Genomic DNA, 14067 nt, shown 5'->3' on the forward strand with positions numbered 1-14067 from the left:
TGAATTTGTCCATCTTGGAAGCAGATATGCAAATTGTCTCTTCAGAGATTTCTTGTTGTGGCGAGTGGCATGTCAAGCCTGGCATGCCAAGGTGAAGATACTTTTAAGTCTTGCAATGCCCCTCTAGGAAATTAAATCTGCAAATTGTCTCTTCAGAGAGGAAGATGACTAGAACTCTAGTGCCATCTATTGGAAGCAGCAATCCTAAAAATCAATATTGTCCCTTTAACGAGCCTTTCCACATGACTTAGGATAAAAGCCAAACCAGAATCTCGATCTGCAGACACTGTGTTTCAAGGTACTGCCCATCATCAGTGCAAAGTGTGAGATCTGGTTTGTCTGGATGAGAGGAGCCTGACCTGAATCTTCATAGCAGGCAACCCTCCCCTTCACTTGCGCCTTCAATCACTAGATGGCAGTTCAAGATGTCCTGTTTTTACTTAAATTTGACAGGATGATGTTTGAGAACAAAGTGCATAATAATCATAATTAATTTTATGATCACCTTACCTAAATTTTTCAAGAAAATATAAAATAACCCAATTTTTTTTTTATTATATAGTAACACTTCTCAACCTTACTGAGGTTAGTCACAATGTGGACACACATCATTCTACCCTTACGTAAAGCTCTCAAGGCCATGAAGAAGGGGATTGGAATTGAACTTATTCTCCCACCCCATCCTATCACAAAGTTATTATTATTATTATGACATTGATACCTGTTGGAAGGATTCATATTTCTCTTATCATTTTTATGATAAGATGCCATTATAAGATCTGCTTACACTGTAGCTTCCATGTATCAAGGATTTATTATCATGAGCTGCCAAGTGCAATATCTGGCTTTTCTTTCTAGATAAACAATGCAAATATAATCAACATGTGAAATGATTGCAGTGAACTTACGTCTTACTCCTGGAAGGAAATACATAGAAATATTTTGTGATACCGTTTCTAATTTAATTTACCTTGGCAGTATCTCTGTTGGCATCTGGCAGAAGCATGATTAATAGATGAAGAGCTTGCAGCTGCAATTTGATCTTGGAGATTTCTAAAGAAATAAAAATAACCGAAATAAGAATTCTTATATGAAAGTCTGAAATTTGATTAGTTACTAAGAAGAGTCTTACTGTGTTCTCATGAGGATTTGTTTTATAAAACAACCCAGAGTTGAAAGATTACCCTGTCATAATTCTGTCTTGGACATCACTCGATGACATAAATTACACATTATCTACAGAAAAGTATTGGCACAATGGACTTATTTATTGTATGAGTGACCTACAAAGCTGCCACCGCCGGAACAATATCAGCAAACAAACACTCACATGAAAAAGCTCAGAAACAAGCTTCCTAACTGAATTCTTTAAAGTTATAAATTACCTATTGTCTGAGCTGGTACTTGGTAAGGACATTTTTATCTCACTGGGAAGAAGTCTAGCGGTAGACAATCTGACAGAATTTGGTGGCTTTCTACAGAATGTGACTTCTATTTGTCCCAAATGGCAACAGATTCTTATAAAACTATGCTGACAAGCAGAAATTGACTTAAAAGGATGTACCGTACATAGTGTTTAGTTTATGCCAGTATTCTTGCTCCTATAGAAGTCTATTGAATCTTTGTATGCCTCAGTTATCATACAAAGACATTCAGGGTATTTAAAGGGGTTGTCCAGCACCTAAAATGTCCTTTCTAAATATTTATCTTTACACCCTGACCACTTTTGCCATTAGCTATATTATGAAATATCCTACACGTCTCCCTATCTAGCTCATCCCTAAATGTGTTTTTTTTATTTCACCTCCTGTGATGTTTCGCTTGATAGGAGTCTCAAAAAGGATATCACAGGAGGCTGGGTCTGCACTCACCTCCCTGCCACATCTATCATCCGTCCAGGAACAGGAAATCATCAGGGAACAATGTTGCAGTTACTACAGTTTCTTGCATTAATGCCCTCTAAAGATGTCCTTGATCCATGGTGACAGAAGCAGAGAGCAGTGCCAGCACTATGCTTCTATCTCCACTGCTGATTCTTCTAACTCTGAAATAAGAGGTCGTCAGGGAGTGGAGATAGAAGCAGTGAGTGACACCACCACCGCCTCATAGCTTCAGGCACCACCCTCGAATGAATCGTCATCTGGGGTCGGTGCTTGTATCACTTATTGCTTCTATCACAGTACACTGATAACGATTCATTTGAGGGGGTGCTAGAAGCTCTGAGGCAGCGCTGGTGTCACTCACTACCTCTATCTCTGCCCCTGATGATGTCTTATTTCATAGTTAGAAGATGCATTGACAGAAACAGATGCAAAGTGGCGGCATTACGCTCACCTCTCCCACAGTTTCCATCACCATGACCATGGATTCAAAACATCTTCAGAGGGCAGCAAAGTAAGAAACTGTAGTAAGTAACTGCAGCGCTGCCCCTAATAATGTCCTGTTTCAGGAGGAGCTATAGACGATACAGGGAAATGAGTGCAGCCCCAGCCTCCTGTGAAATCTTGTTTGAGACTCCTCTTAAACGAAACATCACTGTAAGTGAAGTAAAAAAAAACGTAGGGGTTAGATAGACAGGGAGAAGCATATGGTATTTTATATTAAAGCTAATTACAAAAGAGGTTAGGGTGTAAAGATAGATATATAGAAATTACATTTTAGAAAACGGACCACCCCTTTAAGTCAGACAGAATAAAAATGGCATCGTGTTATTTTGGATGCTGTATTCAAGCAGTATTTGTCTCCAAAAACATTGCTCCAATAGGAAAATATTTAAATTGTAACATGCATTGATGTGCTAGGGAACCATACTTAATCACCTGGATTGTGTTCAGGTCCTAAGGGACTTCTGATGACATAATACAAGCACAACCATGTGAATTACACTTTACACTGAAAAGGTCTAAAAATTAAACAATAACTAATTATGAAATACACTTCCTAAAATGAGGACAATAAAAGTGTTACTTGAAGCTTTTATTACTTTGTTGCTTATATGGCCACAATTTGGTCTCTTGCTTCATGTACCAGAGCCAAGTGCTTTTTTTAATAACCAAAAAGTCACATCTAGTAACATCATAGTTTTTCAATGTCCTATACAGTCTTTATATTACTAGGACACTACTTTTCTATAAAATGTCAAAGACAACTGTGTTTATGGTGTGAAGTTGTTTATTCGGATTTGTAGCTTTGCAACTTTTATGTAGTAAGCAGAGTAAGAAAAATTGTTTGCTGCTTCAGTCAACAGATAATAAATACCAAATAGTACAATATATATATATTTTTTTGAGTAAAATGTAAATTGCTCTTTTATTCTATAAACTACTGACAACATGTCTTCGAATTTCCAAGCAATAAATTTTGTATTAATTTTCAGAAAATGAGAAATGGTTAAAATAACAAAAAATTCCAGAGGTTTTCAATGGGGTTCAGGTCTGGAGATTGGGCTGGCCATGACAGGGATTTGATGTGGTGGTCCTTCATCCACACCTTGATTGACCTAGCTGTGTGGCATGGTGCATTGTCCTGCTGGAAGAACCAGTCCTCAGAGTTGGGGAACATTGCCTGAGCAGAAGGAATCAACTGTTTTTCCAGGATAACCTTGTATGCGGCTTGATTCAGATGACCTTCAGAAAGATTAACCTGCCCAATTCCAGCCTTGCTGAAGCATCCCCAGATCATCACCGATCCTCCACCAAATTTCACAGTGGGTGCAAGACACTGTGCCTTGTACGCCTCTCCAGGTCTCTGACTAAACATTAAATGACCAGGTGTTGGGCAAAGCTGAAAATTAGACTCATCAGAGAAGATTACCTTACTCCAGTCCTCTATGGTCCAATCCTTATGGTCTTTGGCAAACTTCAGCCTGGCTCTCCTTTGCTTCTCATTGATGAAAGGCTTTTTTTATAGCTTTACATGACTTGATTCCTGCCTCTAGGAGCCTGTTGCGAACTGTTCTTTCCATGCACTTCATCCCAGCTGCCATTTGCCATTCCTTTTGTAGGTCACTTGATGTCATCCTGCGGTTGCTGAGTGACATTTGAATAAGATGATGGTCATCCCGGTCAGTGGAGAGTTGTTTTCGCCCTCTGCCAGTCTGTAGCTTTGTTGTCCTCAATTTCTGCTGCTTGACCTTGTTGTAATGGACTGCAGTCTTAGAAATTATAAGGATGGAGGCAACATGACGCTCTTCTTATCCTCACCCAAGACTTTTCTTTTCAACTCCTTTGGCATGGTTAAGAGTTATTTTTTCATTTCTATTACTTTTGGGATATTACTAGCACCTGTTTTGCCATCCAGCTTGTCCTATTACAAGAGGATTGTCAACTCCACAGCAGGGTTTTTTCTATACTTTCCTTCATTAAATAAGATTTTGTTCAGGTGATCATCTAATCAGAAGCACATTAAGTAGAATGAGGTGTACTCTGTTTGGAATTCAACTGACACTGAAATGGAAGGGCTGTCAGACATGTAGAGAAGCTGATTTTTATAAAACTGTGCAGTGGTCTCTTCATTTTTGCCAGAGCTGTATATATGTACTTATAGCAACCCTTAAGTGACCACTCATAAGGCCCATACACTGCACTGTAAATGTAAGGAGTCCTGCATCTGTGCCCATGACGTGATCCGGACAGATTCATATCCACATATCCACATTAAGCACACATTGAAGGTTACTATTAACAGCCGGCTGAAAATTGATACATGAAGTATATTGGAAAATTATAGCACTTTTTATTACACAAAGTATAACATTTATTTGCGGAAACTGGATTATCCCATTAATCCTTACAACCTCGTGGTTACTTACTTTCCACTAAAGCAGTGAAGGCAGGGAGATACTCCATTGTAAACAAAGGCGTAGGCAGCTCCCTGATAAACATCTTTAGAAGACCGGCAGCATCGTTGTTTCGAACTTTATTCCAGTCAAAAGTGTTATCATAAAATTTTAATTCCAATTCCTCACGGAGACTCTGTAAAAATGAAAAATCCACTGATTCAGCACCAGCTACTCACAATTCTGCACTAATGAATTCTTAATAGGATTTTCCCCTGGCACAGTTTGATGTAAAAAAACAAACTCTTCCTTCTTTACTCACCCTCCTCAGGTCCATTGCTGAATATTTGCCGCTACCCCGGTTTCTCTTGTTTGTCAGTAGTGCTATCAACATGATGTCGGTGCTGCATGCAAACAACACAGAAACCTGGGCAGCTGCGGAGACTTAGCAATGGACCCGGGGAGAAAAGCGCAGGGTTTTTTAATACATCAAATTGCACCTGGGGACAGAACTTTACTGAAACCAGAAAACCCCTTTAATATCGTCACAGTGGTGGGAGTTCAGTTCTGATTATTAAGCACAGGGTTATGCCCATTATGAATGGATGACTGACAGCAGCTAGAAATGTTGCATCTGGATTCAGTGCACAGAATTAGCTATGAATATACTCACACAGAGCAAGAAGGGCAGTGTTTTCTCATTTTGTAACTATGTGTGCTTCAACAATCCCATATCTTACACTGATATTAGCTGTTACCCTGCTTTTCAGGGCCATGGAGTCTGTGAGCCAATCTTCTGACTCCAACTCCTTCATGTTTCCACACTCGGACTCCTACGTCTTCAGAAACGGCTCAGATATTAATAACTCACAACTAGTAATAACAAATTTCCTGTTGCAAAATGGCAACATCTGACTTTTCATCCACATCACAAATTTTTAACAGTTAATATTTTTTGTTTTGAAGCCATGTTGGTACCCAGAACTGAATCTGACTTCCGCTGTGATTTCTCTCAGCTCCTACTGGTAGTATGGACGAGCAGATCTAACAAATTTTGCGTTTGCCAAAATTGCGCATATTTTACCTAGACATGATATGATATGCAGCTGCTAATCTATTCTCTACAAATTGAATGTCCCTTATTATGCTCTAGAATGTAATAAACATAAAATGTAAAAAAATAACTAAAAACAGTTAACACTCACCTCCCTACTAATCTTCACTGCTTATTGTCCCCATATGGTTCTCAGTGCCTCTTCCTATCTCCGCCATGTGCTGAATCTTCATGCTAGGCTGATATGTCTTTACGTGAGTAGGCTCGGGATGTCCCTGAGCTTGGGTAGGAACATCTGGGGCCTAGTTGTGGCTGGAAGTCTCAGTTAGAGAGTGTGTCATAAGGTCGAGGCCTAGTGTGAAGAGGTCCAGGGTTTCAGCCCGGGAACAGTAAGAAAATTAAAAAAGGCGCTGAGGACTATGCGAAGGAAAGCAAGCAGCGAGGATGGATGGAAAAGTGAGCAGTGAGGTGAGTGGGTTTTTTTTTGTTTTAACCTTTTGCTAGCCCTCAACATTAGCCGGGCACAATTTTGGTGAATTAGCGCAGAGTGAATTGCCTAAATTTGTGGTATAAAGGTTGGTGCATTTTTTTCTGTTTCCTTCTTATGCTTTGTCAAATATAAACAAATTGATCTTTTATATATCCTCTAAAGAGGACAACATGACTTTTCCATTATACAATAAGTACTGTATGCAAATTGCCTCTGCTGAAAAAAAGAGGACTTAACTCTATAGCACCACCCAGTAGCGTAGCTACCAGGGGGGCAGAGGGGGCGGTCGCCCCGGGCCCTGTGCTCTGAGGGGGCCCACCCAGAGCTACGCTACTGTCAGGGCCGGCGTTAGGGGCCCCTGCCTCCGGGCAATGTTTATCTTTCATTTCCCCTGCGTTTGTACTGTGTATGTAGCTAAAGTAACATGCACGGTACAAACACTCACAGGGAGTCAGCAGAGAGAAGAGAAGGCCTCCAATCAGAGTGCAGGGAGTGAGTCATGTGATCGCTCTTCTGCAGTCTGTGGAGGAGAGGGGGAAGGGAGGTCACTCACCACTCACCCAATCCCGGCTGAGCGCGCTCTGCTTCAAAGCTCCTGTGCTGCAGAGAAGTGATCATCATCATCAGCAGCAGCAGCAGCCGGGGCCGCAGGGGGTCTCTGCCTCTGACCTGAGCTCACTGCCTGCACATAATGTCTGCAGCATCTGACTTGGAGGAGCCTGAGGAGCAGCCCCCAGGACCAGAGGACACTCTCCACACAGCATGATGAGTATCTTGGCACATGTCATTTGCTATTTGATATGTCTGATCTGTTGCCTTGAATACATACATACAGGCACAGTATATAAAGCAATGAAGGTTCTTAAAGGGAACCTGTCACCCCGTTTTTTAAAGATGAGATAAAAATAGCGTTAAATAGCGGCAGAGCTGGGCTTTACATTAGTGTCTTTTTTGTGCCTTTATTCCCCACCTATGCTGCTGAAATACCTTTGTAAAGTCGCCATTTTGGGCTGTCACTCACGCTGGTCTGGTCAAATGGGCGTGGTGACATCGTTGTTTCTTTCCCCAGATTTTGCTTATCTGTCCGTTGGTGGTGTAGTGGTTTTCACATGTCCAGCTGCCGAATCCACTGCGCAGGTGAAGGAAAAGAAGGCGATCTGCGCTATTCCCCTGGTGATCGGTGGGGGCGGCCATCTTCCTGAGGCCGCGCGTGCGCAGATGGAGTGCTCTGCTGCACGGGGCTTCAGGAAAATGGCCACGGGATGCCGCGCGTGCGCAGATGGAGATCGCGGCGGCCATTTTCCTGAAGCCCCGGGAAGCCGAGCACTCCATCTGCGCATGCGCGGCCTCAGGAAGATGGCCGCCCCCACCGATCACCAGGGGAATAGCGCAGATCGTGCTCTTTTCCTTCACCTGCGCAGTGGATTCGGCAGTTGGGCATGCGCACACCACTACGCCACCAACGGACAGATAAGCAAGATCTGGGGGAAGAAACAGCGATGTCACCACGCCCATTTGACCAGACCAGCGTGAGTGACAGCCCAAAATGGCGACTTTACAAAGGTATTTCAGCAGCATAGGTGGGGAATAAAGGCACAAAAATACACTAATGTAAAGCACAGCTCTGCCCCTATTTAACGCTATTTTTATCTCATCTTTAAAAAACGGGGTGACAGGTTCCCTTTAAACTTGTATGTCTTGTTTATCCTGCAATCTGGACAGACACTGAACACTGACATGTGATCGATAAGTGTCTTGCACATAATGTATTTACTGCTGATTAGCTTATGAGAAGGAGAATGATTATTTTCTTAAGTTTGCGAGCGGCTGGAATCTTGCAGGACGGCTTTTACATGTGGGAGCCTGTCATCATATAAGGTCCGGCCAGCATCTGTACTATGCCCTCACACAGTGTTCTAGAATGCTCTCTATGTCCCCAATCCTCTATGCAAGGCACAAAAAAGAGCTTTTATTATAATCACGGATGGCGCAGTCCGGGCGTCACAGTCTTGACCCGGCGCCGTCCCTCTTCCTGTGATCGCTGTCCCTCTTCGTGTGGAAGATGCATCCTACATCATGCATTCAGTGTCCTCTATCGCACTCCCATGCAGGTGCACTTCTCTTTGCCCTGCTGAAGTCAGAGCACAGTATTGTAGTGCACATGCGCCAGCTTTATTTCCAGGTAATCAGCTATTTGGCCTTTCCCAGCGCACATGCACTACAGTACTTGGCTCTTCTTTCAGCAGCCTAGAGAGAAGTGTGCCTGCACAGGAGCGTGATGGGTGACACTGTGTGGATGACGTAGGATGTGTCATACAGGTGAAGCAGTAATGGAGGCTGGCGATCTTAAGTCAAGACCAGTGATGCCTTGGTGAGAGCCATTGGTGAGTATAATGAGAGGTCATTTTTATGCCTTGCGGAGGGGATTGGGGACACATTTACAGCCTTCCTTATAGAGGCTGCCTATGGGAGCTGCATTATACTATAAAGTCTTCCTATGTGAAGGGCATTATACTATAGGGTCTGCCTATGGGGAGTGCATGATACTATATGGAGGCCTATGGGGAATGTATTATACCATATTGAGGACTATCTGGTGTATTATGCTATATGGAGGCTATCTAGAGGGCCATCATTCAGTGTGGAGATTACAGCGACGGGGCCATCATACAGTATTGGAGCCAGTTTGGGGGATATTAACGGGTCAGTATATACAGTGAGGGGGCATCATACTGTGTATAGGGGAGCTGTACAGTGGGGGAGACTCTGGACTTTATTAATTGTAAAGTGGGCACTTATTCTTACAGGGGAACTCAGGTTACTGTGACTATCAAAGGGTCACACACAGAGGGCATTATTACTTTCTAGGGGACAAAATGTGGGCACTTGCCCCTGACATTACTATATTATAGAGGGGTGCTTTAGAATTTAGAGGGCACAGAGAACCACACAGCAGGTGCAGTAATAGGGACACACACGGCAGCAGCGGCTCAGTATTGGGGTATCAGGGTCAGTAATAGGGACACGTACAGCAGCAGCGGCTCAGTATTGGGGTATCGGGGCAGTAATAGGGACACATACGGCAGCAGCGGCTCAGTATTGGGGTCTCAGGGGCAGTAATAAGGACTCATACGGCAGCAGTGGCTCAGTATTGGGGTATCAGGGGCAGTAATAGGGACACATACGGCAGCAGTGGCTCAGTATTGGGGTATCGGGGCAGTAATAGGGACACATACGGCAGTAGTGGCTCTGTATTGGGGTATCAGCAGGATGAGGAGGTTGTGCAGGTTGGGAACAGATGGTGATGGGGCTGGAATGTGAGAAGTGAAACGTGTCTTTGTCGTATTCTCTGCAGATGAGTTGTAGCTGGAAGAAGTTGTCATGTCGGTCTGGGCCAGATGGAAAAGACGGGAAAAATGAACAATTCTATCAGAAAGAACGTCAGAGGTAAGTCATTATCTGTAACTGTGCAGTGATCTGTTATATGTTCTGTAAGACTGGTATTTACCACTGACCATATGTTGGTCTTTATATAGAGATTATCTTCAGTAATAGCGCGGTCATCTGCTGAGGTTCTCCTCCACTATTAGGGCGCATCACTGAATTGTAATGAAGGTTACCTGGTTAGGGGCCCACTCAGAAGCTTCGCCCCCCCTGGACCAAAACCCTAGCTACGCCTCTGGCACCACCTATTGGAAGTAGCGATCCTACAAGTCACAATCAACCCTTTAACGAGTCGTGCAATATGACTTAGGATAAAAGCCAAATCAGTATCTCAATTCGCAGACACGGTGTTTTGGGCTGTTGGCCCTCGTCAGTGCGAAGCATGAGAACTGATTTGGCTAGGTGAGAGGCTCTGGACTGGGGTCTAAGGGGTAACGTTTCTCCTTATGGAGAGTGACATACCAGCTGGCTTGTCAAGGTAAGGAGGCATATTTGCCGTGCAATGCTCCACTGGGAATTTAAATATGCAAATTGCCTCTGCTGGAAAAAAGAGGACTTAACTCTATAGCGCCACCTATTGGAAGTAGCATTCCTACAAGTCACAATCAACCCTTTAACGAGTCGTGCAATATGACTTAGGATAAAAGCCAAATCAGTATCTCAATTCGCAGACACGGTGTTTCGGGCTGTTGGCCCTCATCAGTGCGAAGCATGAGAACTGATTTGGCTAGGTGAGAGGCTCTGGACTGGGGTCTAAGGGGTAACGTTTCTCCTTATAGAGCGTGACATACCAGCTGGCTTGTCAAGGTAAGGAGGCTTATTCGCCGTGCAGTGCTCCTCTGGGAATTTAAATATGCAAATTGCCTCTGCTGAAAAAAAGAGGACTTAACTCTATAGCGCCACCTATTGGAAGTAGCGATCCTACAAGTCACAATCAACCCTTTAACGAGTCGTGCAATATGACTTAGGATAAAAGCCAAATCAGTATCTCAATTCGCAGACATGGTGTTTCGGGCTGTTGGCCCTCGTCAGTAGGGTTGAGCGAAACGGGTCGATCATTTTCAAAAGTCGCCGACTTTTGGCTAAGTCGGCGTCTCATGAAACCCGATCCGACCCCTGTGCTTGTCGGCCATGCGGTACGCGACTTTCGCGCCAAAGTCGCGTTTCAATGACGCGAAAAGCGCCATTTCTCAGCCAATGAAGGTGAAAGCAGAGTGTGGGCAGCGTGATGACATAGATCCTGGTCCCCACCATCTTAGAGAAGGGCATTGCAGTGATTGGCTTGCTGTCTGCGGCGTCACAGGGGCTATAAAGGGGCGTTCCCGCCGACCGCCATCTTACTGCTGCTGATCTGAGCTTAGGGACAGGTTGCTGCCGCTTCGTCAGAAGCAGGGAGAGCGTTAGGCAGGGTCCACTAACCACCAAACCGCTTGTGCTGCAGCGATTTCCACTGTCCAACACCACCTTCGGTGTGCAGGGACTGTGGAAGCTATTTTTTTTTTTTTCCCCTCAGCGCTGTAGCTCATTGGGCTGCCCTAGAAGGCTCCGTGATAGCTGTATTGCTGTGTGTACGCCACTGTGGAAACCAACTGCTTTTTTCAAAGCACATATCCTCTTGTTCCTTCCTTTCTGCACAGCTATCTTTTTTGTTTGTCCACACTTTTTATTTAATTTGTGCATCAGTCCACTCCTATTGCTGCCTGCCATACCTGGCTTACATTACTGCAGGGAGATAGTAATTGTAGGACAGTTTTTTTTTTTGTTTTGTTTTTTTTTGTGGGAGATTAAGATTGGCATTTCTGCTACAGTGCCATCCCTGTGTGTGCCATCTCTCACTGAGTGGGCCATAGAAAGCCTATTTATTTTTTCCGTGATTTGTGTTCTAAAATCTACCTCAACACAAAAACACTACATCAATCAGTGGGAGAAAAATATTGGCCTCAGTCAGGGCTTGTGTGCCACTGCTGTGTGTGATATCTCTCATTCAGTGGGCTATAGCAAGCCTATTTTTTTTTTTTTTTTTTTAATATTATTTGGTTTCTAAAGTCTCCCTGAAAAAAAAAAAAAAACCTAAAAAAACAGTGGGAGAGTAATATTGCCCTTTCAGCTTGTGTGCCAGTCTTGACTCCTGGGTGTGCCACCTCTCTCCCTCTCATTCAGTGGGCCATAGAAAGCCTATTTATTTTTTTTTTTAAATATTATTGGGTTTCTAAAGTCTCCCTTAAAAAACAAAAAATACATAAAAAAACAGTGGGAGAGTAATATTGCCCTTTCAGCTTGTGTGCCAGTCTTGACTCCTGGGTGTGCCACCTCTCTCCCTTTCATTCAGTGGGCCATAGAAAGCCTATTTATTTTTTCCGTGATTTGTGTTCTAAATTCTACCTCAACACAAAAACACTACATCAATCAGTGGGAGAAAAATATTGGCCTCAGTCAGGGCTTGTGTGCCACTGCTGTGTGTGCTATCTCTCATTCAGTGGGCTATAGCAAGCCTATTTTTTTTTTTTTTTTTTTAATATTATTTGGTTTCTAAAGTCTCCCTGAAAAAAAAAAAAAAACCTAAAAAAACAGTGGGAGAGTAATATTGCCCTTTCAGCTTGTGTGCCAGTCTTGACTCCTGGGTGTGCCACCTCTCTCCCTCTCATTCAGTGGGCCATAGAAAGCCTATTTATTTTTTTTTTTAAATATTATTGGGTTTCTAAAGTCTCCCTTAAAAAAACAAAAAATACATAAAAAAACAGTGGGAGAGTAATATTGCCCTTTCAGCTTGTGTGCCAGTCTTGACTCCTGGGTGTGCCACCTCTCTCTCATTCAGTGGGCCATAGAAAGCATTTTTTTTTTTTTTTCCTTGATTCGTGTTCTAAAATCTACCTCAACACAAAAACACTACATCAATCAGTGGGAGAAATATATTGGCCTCAGTCAGGGCTTGTGTGCCACTGCTGTGTGTGCTATCTCTCATTCAGTGGGCTATAGAAAGCCTATTTATTTATTTATTTTTTTTCTTATTATTTGGTTTCTAAAGTCTCCCTGAAAAAAAAAAAAAAAAACATAAAAAAACAGTGGGAGAGTAATATTGCCCTTTCAGCTTGTGTGCCAGTCTTGACTCCTGGGTGTGCCACCTCTCTCCCTCTCATTCAGTGGGCCATAGAAAGCCTATTTATTTTTTTTTTTAAATATTATTGGGTTTCTAAAGTCTCCCTTAAAAAACAAAAAATACATAAAAAAACAGTGGGAGAGTAATATTGCCCTTTCAGCTTGTGTGCCAGTCTTGACTCCTGGGTGTGCCACCTCTCTCTCTCATTTAGTGGGCCATAGAAAGGCAATTTTTTTTTTTGGTTTTTTTAATATTATTTGGTTTCTAAAGTCTCCCTGAAAAAAAAAAAAAAACATAAAAAAACAGTGGGAGAGTAATATTGCCCTTTCAGCTTGTGTGCCAGTCTTGACTCCTGGGTGTGCCACCTCTCTCTCTCATTCAGTGGGCTATAGAATGCCTATTTTTTTTTTTTTTTTTTTTAATATTATTTGGTTTCTAAAGTCTCCCTGAAATAAAAAAAAAACTTAAAAAAACAGTGGGAGAGTAATATTGCCCTTTCAGCTTGTGCGCCAGTCTTGACTCCTGGGTGTGACACCTCTCTCTCTCTAATTGTGGGCCATAGAAAGCCTTTTTTTTTTTTTTTTTTTTTTTTTATATTATTTGGTTTCTAAAGTCTCCCTGAGAAAAAAAAAAAAAAAAATTAGGTGGGAGATTAATATTGACATTTTTGCTTGAGTGACAGTCCTGCGTGTGTGTCATCTCTGTGATTTTGTGCCACAGAAAACAGAGTGTGTAACATTGTGCCTGATTTTCCTTGTGGTCTCACCAACCTGTTAAGGGATATTGAAATCATACTGAAGTTATAGCTCACCGTGTAAGTTGTTTGACAGCAACAAATAAAGTTACTTTGGTTAAGATTTTAAAACAATGAGGAAGTCTGGTGCAAGAGGTCGTCGTGGGCGTTCATTGTCAGCTGGTAATGATGGTAGTGGTAGTGGAGCATCAGGTGGTCGTGGGGATAAAAATATTCCACCTAAGTCTGGAGCTGTGGAGCCAGTTTCGTCGTCAGGCTACACAAGGCCTCGAACGCTCTCTTTTCTGGGAGTAGGAAAACCGCTTTTAAAGGCGGAGCAGCAACAGCAAGTTTTGGCTTACATTGCAGACTCAGCCTCTAGCTCTTTTGCCTCCTCTTCCGAAACTGGTAAATGTAAAAGCAGCGCGTCGCTTGTGGATGTTCACGGTCAGGGACAAGTCGCTTCCTTGTC

At 42.9% G+C, this 14067-nt stretch overlaps 1 protein-coding gene across 4 annotated transcripts in view; it reads right to left on the minus strand.

The window, feature by feature from the left end:
• Positions 1–14067, minus strand: part of ARHGAP28 (Rho GTPase activating protein 28) — a 271890-nt gene that overhangs the window by 23882 nt on the left and 233941 nt on the right. For all 4 annotated transcript variants that reach the window (XM_077270232.1, XM_077270229.1, XM_077270230.1 and 1 more), the window contains exons 9-10: positions 4811–4973; positions 971–1053 (exon numbers count right to left, since the gene is read on the minus strand). In XM_077270232.1, coding sequence (XP_077126347.1) covers positions 971–1053; positions 4811–4973 — 246 coding nt within the window. The remainder of the gene's footprint in view (positions 1–970; positions 1054–4810; positions 4974–14067) is intronic.

The sequence above is a fragment of the Ranitomeya variabilis genome, chromosome 6 (genome assembly GCF_051348905.1).
Source record: "Ranitomeya variabilis isolate aRanVar5 chromosome 6, aRanVar5.hap1, whole genome shotgun sequence".
Classification (NCBI taxonomy): Eukaryota; Metazoa; Chordata; class Amphibia; order Anura; family Dendrobatidae; genus Ranitomeya; species Ranitomeya variabilis.